At 38.4% G+C, this 15,673-nt stretch overlaps 1 protein-coding gene across 2 annotated transcripts in view; it reads left to right on the top strand.

Annotated features, from left to right (window-relative positions):
* The window catches only part of ACVR2A (activin A receptor type 2A), a 68,566-nt gene that overhangs the window by 34,287 nt on the left and 18,606 nt on the right, over window positions 1–15,673 (top strand). Inside the window, exons 2-5 of one of the 2 annotated variants that reach the window (XM_063340659.1) lie at window positions 3,735–3,942; window positions 6,177–6,286; window positions 7,709–7,863; window positions 15,111–15,134. In XM_063340659.1, coding sequence (XP_063196729.1) covers window positions 3,735–3,942; window positions 6,177–6,286; window positions 7,709–7,863; window positions 15,111–15,134 — 497 coding nt within the window. The remainder of the gene's footprint in view (window positions 1–3,734; window positions 3,943–6,176; window positions 6,287–7,708; window positions 7,864–15,110; window positions 15,135–15,673) is intronic. The other variant, XM_063340660.1, reaches the window with a different exon arrangement.

The raw sequence follows: 15,673 nt of genomic DNA, 5'->3' as shown, positions 1-15,673 counted from the left end.
TCCACATTGATGCTTTAGAACTCTTTGGATCTGTTTTGAATTTAATAAATCAGCAAGGAATCACAGATTGGTCTTCCCTTTTACTGGAAGCCTTTGTGTCTTTACATGGTGTCACCCACTAAGGACACTGCAAAAGCAGTATTTGGGGATAGGAGTAGGACACGGGGGTGGGGGTGTCTGTTTTGAAGTCCTGTCATGAAATGAAGGAGATGATCATGATCGCTTTTCAGACTCTTCACTAAAAATGTCATTAAGCCATTCCTGCAGTACAGACCAATATGGTTGTGTTGCTCAGTTTCGGATTTACTAGCTAGATGATACACCTAAAGAGGGACAAACTTCCGTGAGTTTAACGTAGTGGTATCTGTAATAGAGAATTCATATTTCCCCAGTATCTTTTTCCAGTAATCCCTTTCTGAATTATGTCTGTGTTAGTATAATCCTTCTTATTAGCTATGCATAGATTTCATGGTTTGCCTCTTTTTTTTTAATTACAAAAAATGGGCTAGATTTTTTTTTCTCTCAGGTATTGATGTAGTCTCTGCTTGAAAAAATGGTAGCCAGTCTTTCCCATTCCTACTAAGGGGAGGCTTTCCAGGCTGAACATGTACACTCTAATAAAATTGCTTGCTGTACTGCGAACAATTACACTGTATCCTGTATTAACAGCGGTTCAGAAGTTCAGTAGCAAATGTTGGGTTTCTTTTCTTACTGCAGCTGTTGTGGATGAACACAAATGGATAGTGATACAGTGGCACACTCACTGCAATATGATAACAGCACATATTAAATGTGATCTGTCTTAACATGCCGAAACTAAACTCTCTTGTATACTTGAGTATTCTTTGCTTTTTCAATGTGCTTTTCCCTTCAGAAGCTTTCAGACTTGTTCAGTCCGTAGGATACCCCTGGTGCTTCACTCATGGCTTCTTTCAACAGCAGCATTTGGCCTTTTGAGATGCAGTAATAGATTTCCCGAAGACATGACAATTTCATATGAGAACAACTTGTTGGTGCTCAGAATGGACATAGGAGTTTCATTATGGACATACTATGCCTAAACTGGGGCCCAGATAAATTTGCTTTTGTTGTAGATGCCAGCTGCCCTTCTCTAAGAGTGTGATTCCTGTGGAGGGGGTGGTGGGGCTGGTTGTACACAGATGCTGCCTTTCTTTCTGTGGTTCCCCTTCGCTTCTTCCCTTGCTTCCATCATGTTCCTGCTTTTCTTTGACAGGTTAAGCAAGATTGCCCTGATATGTCCATATATCATTTTAGTCTGGGCAGACCTGTTGTGAATACGCACTCAGCCCCTAGAGAAAGTATTACACTTAGATGCTCCACTCGGATCCAAAGTCACTAACCCAACAGTGCCATTGCTGGACAGTTGGGTAGGTTGAACCCATTCAGAGCATTAATGTGTAAGAAACCTTGACTATAGAAAAGACATGTAAGGAAAATATTTGCGCAAAGTTAATTTTCCTGTCCCTTCTGAATTTTATCAAATTCAGCTTGTCTGTGGTCCTTCAAAGCTAGGCTTGGCAGCAGAAGAAAAGGAATGGCACGTATGAGAGAAATCCAGGACTTCTGCTTTATTGCACTGACAGAACCAAATTGTTCAATCTGTTGCCTCATCTGTTTCTTGCCATAGCTGGGAGTTGTAAAGGTCAGGCCATTGCAGCACAAAGAATATAATAGTTAACATGCTGCATCTCGCAGTGTTACCAGCTGGCTAGTGCATTTCTCCCATTGAACATCCAGGCTCTTTCCCAAAAAGCGTCAGCAGCATCCTCTGCCTATTTTGGGAATGCGTCAAAGTCAGAAGTTTCTGAAGGTGGCAATGTGGGATGCCCAGGATGGTCAGTGCCGTGCTCAGCTCTGACGTCCAGTGCTGCGCTCTAAGAGGGCTGCGGCAATTGTCAGCTCGACATCATTCTCGTCACCCTGAGAGGTGCATCTTTTTTTGGGTGCCTCTAGAGTCAGGTCTGTTCAGTGAGAAAAACTACGTTCTTGTCAGTTTTTGGGTAGGGTGCCTGAGTGACAAAGGTTTCATTCCACAAAAGAAGTCAGGGTTACAGCTGCCCTGCTTGTTACGCCCTCCTGTAGGAGAATCAGAATTATAGGTGTGGCTACAGACAATAGCTGGTGCATCAAAATCACAGTGAATATATGTGAATAATGAGGTAATGAGTGATACAAATAAATACACACAAAACTGCTATGGAAGACCTTTTCTGTTTAAATCTGATCTTCAGTGTGATGTCTAGTGTACCTATCCCGCTTGAAAATATCCAGTGGGTGCACAGGCAAAGTAAAGGCGCTTTGTCATCTTCCTGACCCCTCCTCAATTTTGAAGTGAGTCCTCTGACTCTCTAGCTCTTCCGTCTCCCTCTCTCTTTCTCTGTTTTGGGGGTTTTTCCATGTTTTGAATACATGTTAAATGATGAAGCTTGCATGAAGATAAGTGACACTCTCTTGGCAGTATTTGACAAGATAAAAACAGAAGTAAAAGCCACTTACTCCTCCCTTCCAGTATTTTTGTTAACAGGTTTGCATCCTAACAGCTCTTTTACCTTTGGAGAAACCAGGTTGGTGCTTCATATCACATTAAAACTATGAAATTAGCTCCACTTTGTGGTGCCTCAGTCTGTTAATATTTGCTGGGTTTTGTTCTAGGCTGTCAGTAGGCATCGATGAGTCAATTACATTTGTAATTTAAAAGACAAAATTCAATTCAAAAGTTCAGAAAGTTTTGGTTTTAAGAACACTTGGATACTAAAGATAAAAATCATGATATCAGGATAGGTTACTAGTCTGCTAGTCCCTTCTGGTTCACCAGCACATGTAATAGAGACTCCATCAGTGCTTTGGCCTCCAAACACCGCGTGGCTTTTATTGGCCGAAGCCTGCAGGCCAGCCATTGTGGTTGGTCCCACTGCGGATGTTGGGCGCATGCTGTGGGAAGGGGAGACGTGGCCCTGGACCTTCTGAGAGCGGAAGCACTTGGTTGGGGAGTTATGGCAAAGACCTCATGTCTTCTGTGTTGTAGCTGATTGACTGGGTGGCACCACGCAGCAAAAAAACAGTGCTGTCTTTGGAGATTAGGGACCATTGTCTCACACCTACTGGCCTCAATTCCAGTTACTCACTTGGCAAATCAGAACGACATAAAAGATAGTATTTTAGCATAGCGTGTCTTATACTTCAGTGCTTGTGTTAAGAAGCTACATTGCAGGTGAAAGCTAGGGGAAGAGATGTTGATGGTTTAAACTGGACTTATTAGTTGGGTTTAGGTTTTGAAGACGTACTAACTGCTTTTTTGGCACGTGTAACAAAATAAAAACGTCTTTTGTTAAATTCCACTAGTTAAAACTTACTAAAGTTTGGCTAATATTATAATTAAATCTTTATTGTTCGGTATTTTAAATTTTCTCTGCTATTGCTGTTCAGGGAAAAGTATTGCCCTAACTTGTTCTTTATTTCTTCAAATCTTCTTAAGTTATCCAAGTTGCTGTTTGACTTAACGGAAGATCTTTGGTTTGTGTTTCAACACTTCAAATGCTTGTTGAACTTTAAATGTTTTATTTCCCTTTTTTTAAAAAAAAAAAAAAAAGGAGGGGATAGGGCATATTGATGCAAGTAGTGTATGATATTTTAGTACATCCTGGTTTTGACTGTTCATACGTCTCGTACTTCAGAATGCCATTTAATTGTGATTTACTTTTTATTCCTAAAAGGTGCCATACTTGGCAGATCAGAAACACAGGAGTGTATCTACTACAACGCTAATTGGGAAAAAGATAAAACAAATCGCAGTGGTATTGAACCTTGTTATGGTGATAAAGATAAAAGACGACACTGTTTTGCTACATGGAAGAATATTTCTGGATCAATTGAAATTGTGAAGCAAGGTTGCTGGCTAGATGACATCAATTGTTATGACAGGTAAGTGAGTTTTCCTATAGATTTTAAATTTATTTGTAATTTTAAATCGTTTTGTCTGTCCATAATTTATACATCCTCCCCTCTGCAAACAGTACTGAGACAAATGATAATACAGTAGTCTGTGAACAGTTAGCTTGGGTTTAGACGAACATGCATACGCATGTGCTTTTTTTTTTCCCTCACTTACCTGTTTTTAGGGACCTGACTTTATCTAAGTACTTGTCTTGTTTGCAGAGTAGCATGTTCTGCTTTCTCTTATTTCCTTACTATATATTAAAAAACAAGTGTTTAACTTACTCTTTTTTCTAAAGAGTAAATTCACTCTTTCTAATGACTTGTTATTTTCAAACAATTCAAATATAGTTATTGAAACCGGAATGCAAAATCCTATAGTTCACTTTTCCAAAGTCTTCAGAGTGGGAGTCAGCGCTTTACGCCTGCTCTTTACTTAAACATGGAAGTATTTTGCCTATTTATTAAAAAGCTCACCTCAGTGGCAGCTCTCAGAGCCATTGAATGTTCTAAAAGTCCAGTCACTTTTTTTATAACAGATGGTCTAGCGAGAACCCATGAGCAGTAACAGCAGGACTTGAGGTTGGTTAGATATCGGCTGAATAAAGGTCATGACTCTCTTAAGAAATGGTATTATAGTTCTCTGAAGTACTGTACTAAGTTTTATTTGACCAAAACAGTTACTGTATGGAAAGGGAAAGAATTAAGAAAATAAAAGCATAATATATCTTCATTAAAATTTATTTAGAATTTAATCTTAGCAATATTTTAGAAATTTTTCCTTCTGTGTTTCTTAGGTGTTGAATGAGTAGAAGAAATCATTATAGTAATTTCTACCAAATAAAGGTTCCCCACACGCTAGGATATTTTCTCCTTTAATGACAGTTTAAAGCTAAGTTGAACAGTAGTTCTGATTTATCTCCTGCTCAGAGACGTAGCAAAGCATCTCCGAGCTCGCTTGCACAGCATGATTGAAATCCAGCTAGGCTGGAAGGCGAAGGACAATTTTAAAGAAATCTTATTTGTTGCTACTAGTATTTAGTAACTGTAAGTCACTTAGGATGGGAAAGTGCCTTTTTTTTTTTTAAATCGATTCTTAATTGTAGCTTTGCAGAAGAATTTGGGGTATTTACAACTTATAAACTAAATATATCTCTGCTAAATGTTACACTTTTAGGATGGAAATAGGATTTTTCAATTAGGTTCTGTACCATTGTTATCCCACTAGTTCCACGCGTATCTTTTTGAACAGACAAAAAAAAAAAAAATAATTTGATACTAAATTCTCCCTTGAGCAAAGAAAAGAAATTGAAAGAAGAAATAAAATGCAGGAAGGACAGTAAGGAAATAGTTGAAAACGGAGTAAAAATTTGTCTGGCTGTAAGACCTCATTAACTGTAACTCATCGTAAGAATGCATGCTGCCTTGTTTGTCTGAAATACCCGTTAAACAAAATCTTATCTCTGGGCCTGAAGAGTGGTTTAGTAAACAGGGAGTTACAGTATGATGAACTCCAAACAGCAGCAGATTAAGAACATCAAAGAATAAGTGTTTTATGGAGGTTACAATATGGGGTAATTGTAATAGCTTGTTCTATAAAATAACCCTAATTTTTGAAGATGAACCCCAGACTTTTTGGGGGTACAATCTTGAGCTGTATTTAAAATCCTCAACTATTTCTGCAGGATTTTCAGATTCTTCTCTTTCTGCTGTCAGGTTGTCTCCTTCACACTGCCTGTTTTTTCTTTCCTGATTTGAGTAGTTTCAGCTTACTTGTTACTAGAACTGCTTTCCTGCAGTTAATTCAGTGAGTAAGCCCTGAAGTGAAATAAGCCTAAGTATAATGTAGGCAGGGGAAATTCTGAAAACAAAATAAAATTTAAAAATTCTGCTCCCCACTTATCTCCAACCTGTGCAACCCTGTACTGTGAGTTTATCGTTTCTTTGTCCTGTTTAAATCTAGATCGTGGACTGTTCTTTGGTATCCTGTTGGTGATTTTCTTTAACTTTGTGCTGTTTCTGTTCTAAGGATACTTCATTGCAATAGAAAATAACAGAATTTTAATTTGTTTCTTCAGATTTAACTTTTATTTGGGCAGTATGTTATCCTGGATGATTTAATAAAGTTCACTTTAAAATTTAAATATGAGCATATGTTTTCTCTTGAACAAAAAAAAAAAACCAAACAATTTAAGATTAATAAATTTTATTGTTTTTAATAGGAATGATTGCATAGAGAAGAAAGACAGCCCTGAAGTGTTTTTCTGTTGTTGTGAAGGCAACATGTGTAATGAACGCTTCTTCTATTTTCCAGAAATGGAGGTCACGCAACGTAAGTTAGACTGACACATCTCTGAAGGAACTGCTTAGCAGTGTTCAGAGATATTTAATATCGTGCACGTTCAGGAGATAATACTTTTCAGCATGTTGTGGTCAGTTTTTCCTGCCAGAAGGTTTCTGATTCCCAGATGATAGAGCGCTGTGTGCATTCACATAAAGAGCCGAGAAAATTGCCAGTTCGTTTCTTCAATTTTGAAAGGTCTCTATACTAGAAGTAATTTAAATTGATAAAAGGTGGTTCAGCTCTTTTCTGAGGGTGAGAAGGAAGGATAATCTGAAATAATTGGCTGTTTTAAGATACAGAAGTTACTGTCAAATCTTACCTTAATTGTATAGTTAAGCTTCTGTAAGAGTCTATAAATCATTGGGCTAAAAGCCATATCATCCTTATATGCATGTAGCAGCCTATGAACGCTCCTCCTCTTGAAACGATGCTCTCGCTATTTCTTTAAACTAATTAGACCTTTGAGTTTCTCTCTAAATTGACACAGTAACCTTTAAAAAGGGGGAAAGAATTTCCTCCCAGGTTACAAAGAAAATCAGATAGCCAGACTTAAATAATTGTTTTAAAAAACAATAACTAAAAGATTATTTGATTATTCTTGCATATCTTCTTCCAGTCAAGAATCTAATCTTTGTTGGAAAACTGAATAATGTTAATAAGTGAACTGAAAACAGCAAATGTCTTGTGTACCAAATAGCCAGAGGAAGTTGTTTATGAAATTAAATAACATTTTCCATGGGATTAAAAATAGCCTTTTTTGACCCAAGAGGTATTCTTGTCATTTTTGCCAGTGATACTGCTAAGGCAGTAACTGACATTCTTCTTCACTCTCCTGAAACCTCTTTTGCCCCGGGCTCTGTGGCTGCCCCGGTACCAGCTGCTTCAGAACTGGGCCTTCTCTGGAGCCTTTCTGGAGGTCCATCGAGTCATCTTCAGAGAGAACTCTTACTTTCAGCGAAATCAACAGCGCGTAGAAACGTTGGCAGGTTATTTCTGGCCTGTTCTACTTATTAGTGACACTTTATTGTATACATTCCAAAGATTAAACCTCTGTATTGATTTTTTTTTTTTCATTCACTAGGTGATGGCATTCTTGCAGTCTTTTTAAAATACAAACACCTCTTGCATGCTGTAGACAGGCGGAGCTTAGAAGCACAAACAAGTTAGATGTGCTGATGTGTAAATCTGTGAATCTTAAGTTATTTCTGTGCTTTCCAAAATGCTGCCTTTTAAATATGTGTCTGTTTCTGTTAGAGTACGCTATTTAATCAAGTATTGTTAGCCTCCTGTGCTGATTGTAAGAATTCTTAGGAAATCAGGATTCTAGACATTTCGAAGACCGGATGACTCTTGTTTCTTAAAACCTATCTCCTTTTTGGTTTTTTGTTTCTTTTTTTTTCTTCTCTTCAGCAACTTCGAATCCTGTTACACCTAAGCCACCTCTGTTCAATACCTTGCTTTATTCATTGGTGCCTATAATGGGAATTGCCGTGATTGTGCTCTTTTCATTCTGGATGTACAGACATCACAAGCTGGCGTATCCTCCAGTGCTCGTTCCAACCCAAGTAAGTCACTGCATTATGATGATGTGTTTTTTGAGTGGTAAAACCATTTTCTGAAGAGGGGAGAAAGGAGGGGGCATCTGTCACATGGCCGAATTCTTTTGTCACTTTCCTGGTTTAGGGGTGCTAACGCTTACTGGCCACAAGAGCAGACAATTAAATAGCTTTATCGCCTTTAATTGCTATTTGATGAATGTATGAGCAACTGCTTAATGTTTTTACGCATCCGTGTGTTTGGAAGGAGAAAAACTAAACGCAGAACTTCAGATGGCAGTATTGTTGGAGAGCTGTGGGAAGCTTTTACTCCCATGTAGTTAAAGGACCACTTGTCTGGAAGTCGTGTACAGCTCAGGTACTTACGGTTGAGCTTTATGTAATGCTTAGCTTAAAACAAAAACGAAGGAGACACCCTAATTCATAATGGCAATTTGCAGTGAATAGAAAATAGTACCTAGTAGAAGCCTAGCTATTTTTAAAAAAGCATGGAACTGGGGCGCAGGTATCAGTTAAAGAAAATGTAAAGAAAATCTTCAGCTGAAGTGTAGTTCCAGGGCTCAGCTCAGCTCGTGGCCCTACTGTGATTCCTCTCATCTTTTCCTCTTCCTTGTTTATGTATTTTCTGTCTTGTTTTCAAATGTTTCAGTTTTAGCAGTGTTTGTGTTTTACTTAGAAAATATTATGAGATTGTGGTCTCCAAATTTGAAATGTAAACTGGCTGTCTTACATCAAAACAAACCTTTTTTGGCTGCATGTGCGTAGTTCCTGCTGTTGTCAGGCTCCAGCTGATTCTGTAGGTGTAATTCAGACTAATAGTAGAATTCCTCTTCTTTCAGTTATGTCTGGAGATTAAATTGAGATTAGAAGGCTTTTATGAAAAGAGTTAAGGTGGCAAATTCTTCAGATCGAAGTAGGAAAAGTGAACAAAACGTGGTGGAGGAAATGGAGAGAGAAGCGACTTGCCCAGGGCCCCCAGAACTTGTATTTTTGCAGTAGGAATTGAACTTAAGCTCCTGACCTCAGTGCAGTGACCCCTCAGAATACACAATGATGATATGCTGATGCTGTTTATGATCAAATAAAATTTAAACACTTGTTATTTTTGGTAGGATTGCGTTTAAAAAGGATTGATAAGCATTTGCTCCGTACTGCCAGCCTCTGTGATATTTTCAGTGTTCCTGCTTGACTTCAGGGTGTACCAGGAAGCATTATTGGCTGTGGTTGATAAATAAAAGCGTTTTGGTTTCAGTTTCGTAGTAAGAGATAAGAAAAATTTGGGGGGAGGCAGTGGGCATATGTTCTTGCCAAATGAAAAGAACATAATTTAGAGGAAAAAAGTATGTTTCCTGTCCTTGCTGAAAGTATTGCAGATCCTCAAACTTCATGCAATCTGTTAGCATAATTATTTCATCCGTCTCAATTTTATGTGCTTGGGACTTTATATCAACGTAGTAGCCTTCACTGTAAGATCAAACTCATATTGTGCAAATAATTTCAGCATGTGACTTCCTTTCTAGATTTAAAGAAATTAAATAAGCAATGGATAAAAGTGACAGAAAAGCAAGCAAATGTTACGTATGTGAGAGGTATCAAGAACTTGAATTTTGATATTCTTCCTCCTTTTTATTGTAGTTCTCTTCTTGCATGGTTTATGTTTGGTACAGGAGTGGACACGTCATAAATTTTTAATAAATAGGGTAATAACCTGTTTTGTTAATGCTCAGATTATATCTCTTGGGATAAGTATATGTTGGTGCTTGAGCTGGTTATGGTGTAATAACATTTTATCTTGTGGTGAATAGGCATTAAGGTTTGATGTGGAAAGTCAGGAAAAGCTACTTCTGCCTGAAAAACGAAATGAAATTATTATGGAAATAGAACGTATGAATATTCTCCCATACGCAGCAGAGCAGTGTTTCCCACTTTAAATTTGATTAGAGCTGATTTGAACAGGAGGCAGAGGAAGCAGGAAGAGAGGGAAAAGTATTAGTTACTTTATAACCATGAAACAAACATTTAAATATTTATGCAATTAATATATTAAATATTAATATTACATTTAATAATTAGGGCATGAGTAGAGTTTGTAGGCGAATGGATTCTTTTCTAAATCTTTCTGTAGCAAATGGTAGAATGGATAGATGAGATGTATAGCAGAAACTCACAAGAAAACAAGGATTTTTCTGTAGGAGATACAGATAAAGGTTATCTCATTTCCTGGGTTTATTCCGGGTGGTGATGGGAGTACTTGGGTGCAGTACGCCCTGGTACTAATCTTTCTGTAGAAATTAAAGGGTAGATGAGAAATAAGCAGAAGATAAAGATGAGGAAACACTGAAGAATAAGACATTTTGGAAGAATTAGAGGAAAAAGGGATAAGTAAATAAAAAATTGGGAAAAGGGAAAGACACTGTTTGGAATATTTCAAAAAAAGGAAGAAATCTGCTAGAAGAAATTTTTGAACCTGTAGTGAAATACATAGGGAGGAACAGCTGAGAAAATGCAAACAACTTCATTTTTCTTTTGAAAGTAAGATTGTTTCACGGTCCGTGCGTGTGCCAGGCAGGCAGTTCCTACACAAACTGAGCTCGCTTCACAGCTGTGGGGATCAGCTTCACTTCGTATTCCCTTTGAATGGACAGATGATCATTTTTAAATTTCAGGTAGTAGAATTAGTCTGTATGTTTGGTTTCAGATCAGAAAGCAGTATTTTGTTTGCTCCTTACCTGTCTGATTCGTGCTTTCTTCCAGGTATTTGGGTAGAGAGGTGAAGGGGGTCACTAGAGTAGGGCGCTGCTGAGATGCTCCTTGCCGGTGTCAGAGGTGGCCGTGCCCGGCGGGTCCCGCGGCCTGTGGCCAGGGCAGGCAGGGCAGAGCTATGTCCTCCCAGGTGCCACTGCCAGCGCAGGGACCTGTCCCCGCTCCTGCTGCTCCCCAGAGTCTTGGCTGGCGTACTGCTTTGGCTCTGGGTTGTGCTGGTAACTGCCTGCCTCGCTTCACTGTGTGGGGTGCTAGCTACTGAAAGCTGTCAAATTTTATAAAATCTGTCACTCTTTAAATTCTTAATGAGTTATTAACAAATGTAAGTTTGCTAAATACATATGTGTATATGTAAAACAGTTTGAAAGGACTATTTCACTTTCTTATTTATGTTTGATGTAATCATGTGGCAAACATATTCATATGTCTGAACAAGTTCACAAAAAATGGATTAGTAGTTTAAATATTTGAATCTGTTTATTTTTATATAAAAAGAGTTACTCTCACCTTGTTAATTTTCACTCATGAGCACCAGCAACACTGGAAAACTCTACCGTCTTTGCAAAGTCTTTCACTCTCAAATTAGGTGTAGTTTAGATTTCCCCACAGCATCCTACTAATATTCCTGGTAGAACTGCGAATGCGGATGGCAGGGAGTTGATATGTTATGCTCATTTATTTTTTTACATCTCTTGAGCTTGGGCCAGAATTGTCAGTCAATGCTAATTACAACGGTAGTGTTACTGCTCTGTCATCTGATAGATAGGACCATAACCTATTTTATAGCAGAACTGACACAAGTAACACTTCGGGGTTTTATCAGTTCACAGAGCTGTGGCTCCCAACATTTTCCATCCGTACTGTGCAAAGAGAGATTAACCTCTTGTACTTTTTGTTGAGTGCCCGAGTTATGAATATCTTATTGGATCACAGGGTTGCTTTTTTTGTTTTGTGGTGTTTTTAAAATAAGAGTCATATGTTGAGAGGGTTGAAAAAAAAAAAAAAAGGCTTTACAGATTCACATAATGTCATTTTTCTTCATAACCTATTTTTATGCTTTCTTCTGAGACGTTTTAAATTTACTTGGGTCAAAGATGCTTCATATTTTTTAACACTAAGCACAAGAGAGCCCTGATTTAGGCCTGTTTGGTGTTTCCAGAAATTTGAAAACTTAAAATGGGCAGATCCTGTCTATTAGAGCGTCTGTAAAAGCAAGCTTAGCTGCTAGAGGTTACAATTTCTTTCTCTCCTCGGAGAGGAGGATTATAGAGCTAAAAAAAATAAATACATCTTCTATTATCAACATTCTATTTATCACTTTCTTTAAGGTTTTCACCCAGTATTCCCTATATTTGACACAGTAATCTTCTGTGTGTGTCATTTTTGGGGGTTTATTTTGCCCTGTGTGGATGAACCTTGCTGGCTCTATATAGGTGGAGAGCATCCCATGCCTGCAAAGTCATCGGCTATGTGAACTGAGAATTAAGAACAATTGGCGTGGATGTATAGCAAATATAAAGCAAGATCGATCTGATCGTCCCTCTGGCTTCTGAGCAAAAGGGTTTTTTGAGCTTCAAGAAACACTGTGGTTTTGGTCGATGGCAGTTCTGGTATGACTGCCTTCACTGCCATACCATGATAGCCTTTCTTCAGCGTATCCTTTCCTGAAGACACCCAAGTAAGAACAGGTCTCTGTAGCTGTGTCATGGGTTTGATATTTCAGTTTTATCTGTAAGAAATCAGAATTGAAGACAGGATCACGTAATGTGATGTGAATAATGATGAAACAGAAAGATCTCTAGCAGTGGCAGATGCAAGAAATACTCTGAACCACTTACTGCACGTATGACAGCATGTGTGGCAGTGGAACAGCAAATTCCGTGTTGGAAGCCAATAGGAAGATAACGTATAAGGAAAGAAGCGCTGCTCCTTGCTGCAGTCTTTGACCTCAGACATCTGGTGTAGGCCACCAGGCCTGTGCCAAGGAGTTTGGCGAGTGTGTGTGTGCAACTCAAATGGTTTGTTCACAGAAAAAAACCCATGAAAGTAGTCAGTAACGGGAAGTTTTTTGTGATTGGCATTGGAAAATATTTGTTGTTTTTATTCTCTGAATTAACTTTTAGTACATCAAATAATCTGCTTGGGGTTTTTTTTTTTGTCTAAAGGGTTACAAATATGGCAAACACTTCCTTAATCACTGATAAAACCTTTAGAATTAGTTCTTGGGCAGTACAAATAGAAAGTTGGTGTGTTTATATACACTCGTGTGCATCATAGCTATTTTGAGGGGGGTTAACTGCTCCCAAGTTTTATTTATAAAAGTTGTATTGATTCCTGAAATAAGAAAGCCCATATTTGCATTTCTGTAATAGCCTGATACTGCGTAAACTGGTGATACTTGTTGCGTTTCTGCTGCAGCCTGAGGTCGTGGTCTGTAGGCTGAAGGGAAAGACCAATGATCTTAAAATCAGAAGGTCTGTGATGTGCATAAATCCCGTTTTGAAAGTTTTCGTGCATGTCTTATATTATTAGTGTTTGGGGGAAGCTGGTGCCCTTAGAAGAGTAGTCAGAGGCATGGGAGAGGACTCTGATGTCTCAGCACTTCATGTTTGCAGTTTCTCATTATGCTAAGAGCAAAAGGTTGGATTTATGTGTTTTTTTCCTTATTCTGATGAATTTACATAATTCTCAGGAGCTGGAGAATTTCAGGCCTGCAAAAATGACTAATAAATTTTTTACAGCCACAGGAAAGATGTTTTAATAACTATTTCATGCAACCAATGCTTTTTAATTTTTTTAACAGTTATTGTCAGTTCTTTGACCGCTGGAGTTAGTGGAAATATGAGTGCACAGAGATATTTCTGTACTCTGCTCAGTAGCTGCTCCCTATCAGATTCACACATTGAGTAATACTTTATTTTGCTTGGCCACTGTTTCTGGCGAAGGAATACGAGGGGCTTGGAGAAGTCCTTCCAGTAACGGTGCTTGTGGTTTGTGGAGTTTGTGCTGCAGAATCTTACTTGTAGTTTTTCTAAGTATATGTGGAATAGCTGTCATTCTGCTGGCACCACCACCTCGCAGAGATTTGAAGGTGAACATGATCAGCTACTCCAAAAAACAGTTAAGGTGGTGATTTTGTGGTTTAGGTTGGTTTGTTGGGGTTTCTTTTTGGGGGGGCGGGGTGTGTGTGTGGAGTTTTTCCTTATGAATTGCCCCAAAATATTTGCAGGCTCTACAAGTCCTGCAAGAACCTGCTTCAGAGCCTTGGTGTGGGTGTTACGCTCATCTCCAGGGGTCTGCTGACCATGGCGAGAGGAGGAATGATCCTGTTGGGCTCCAGTGTACTTGAGTGCTCTGTCAGTGGCAGCAGGCTCTACTACAGTATTTATAAATCTGACTTCCAGCTAATCTAGCCTTGAAGAAATACTTCAGCCCTTCTATTATTAATTATTTAGATAATGCTAAGTGTGTGCTAGACAGTTTTCAAGCGCAGAGAAAAGCCTCTTGTTGGCCATGTGCTCTGTAGTATCCTGAGTAAAGACAAAGGGTGATCACTGTTATGTGGCAGCTGAATACTTCAAGGGTTTGAATTTCATGCTCTTGCAACATTGATCTGATCAAATTATAAAAGACAAAGAAAATGGCCGTGGCAAAAGTACAGGAGAAGGAGCAAAGGTGTCTTGGTGTTTCTCTGCTTGAGTGGCAACGAGATTGCTCAATAAAAAAAGAGGTGAAGGCAACACAAACAAGCTTGTGTCATTAAAATGTGCTTTCAGTTTCAGTAACAGTGCTCTGGGACTGAGGTTTTTAGGATGGATTTCATTCCACAGTCTGGAAACCCACGTGACTTGTTTGAAAGAATCTTTAATGTTGTAATCTCCCTTTAGATATACTAAATACAGTGTTTTCAAGTTCACTTGTTCTAGTTACACCTCTAGAGTGACAGATATATAGATTAAATTTAGTAATGTAGACCTACTATATGGTGACCTATTTGTTTAAAAGGTTTAACTAAACTTAGACATTAAAAAGTTTTCATTTTCCACAGCTAGCTAATTACAGTGAATTTTAAGAAATACAATGCTGCCCTCTAGTGTACACTTGTGAGCATAACAAAAAATAAGTTTGCATAACTTCTCTTTGTATAGATGTTTAATTTTCTGCACATGTTTATATACTGGTTTGTAGTAACATGACTGTTTATACACCTATAATGGGCAATTCTGGTTTTAATTGTAAGATCCATTCAGCTAAAGGTCTGTATAATCTTTCTTTTTGCCCATTTTTCTTTGCTAACATATCAATGATGGACTTTTTTTTTATTTTAAATGATCTGTTATGAGTACAAGAAAGTGTTGCGATCCCCATGAATATTTTTGTTGTTAATTCACAAACAATTTCTTTTGTCTCTTTTCTTACAAGCTGTTTTTTCATCCCATTCTTGGTATAAATAGTAATTTCTTTTGCCTGTGTTTTTTTCCCCTCTCTACAAGCACGCCTTTCATATAATGATTGAGGTAAGATGCATTGATGTTTGTTCATGATTATGGAACTTTCTGTGGACATGTAAGAAGTTACTTTGGTATGAGTTACATTTTTTTTTTAATTTTTTTTTTTCAGTATTTTGGACAAGAAATTTGTAAGCATGCGGGGCTTAAAAATACAGATTTAGTTTGCTGTCTGTAGCTTTCTTAAAATTTACTGTAGTTTCTCAGGCTATCAAGTTGAAACGCGGCAGGAATAGTCATTTTGTGGTACTTCATCTATGGATTGGTTTGTGTGGGTTCCAACTGGTGTTGCACCCTGTGTGCAGCGGTGGGCCTTTGCCACTGGGACCGTGGCTCTGGCTGTGGTGGGATGCCCGGGAAGTGACTGGCACGTCCTGCCCATGTCTGTCCTGTCCCTGGGTATCTCTTGTTAGCTTCCACCTGTGAAACACCTCTGCATGTTTGGGGTTTGTGGTCTTTGTGGTGTGATGGGTTTTTGTGTCATTCAGGAGCTCAGAGAAATAAATCGCCTGAAGATATTCTTTCACTATTAAGTCTCTATTCTGACT

Source organism: Chroicocephalus ridibundus, chromosome 7 (assembly GCF_963924245.1).
Source record: "Chroicocephalus ridibundus chromosome 7, bChrRid1.1, whole genome shotgun sequence".
Classification (NCBI taxonomy): Eukaryota; Metazoa; Chordata; class Aves; order Charadriiformes; family Laridae; genus Chroicocephalus; species Chroicocephalus ridibundus.
This window is presented reverse-complemented; position numbering and strand designations above follow the sequence as displayed.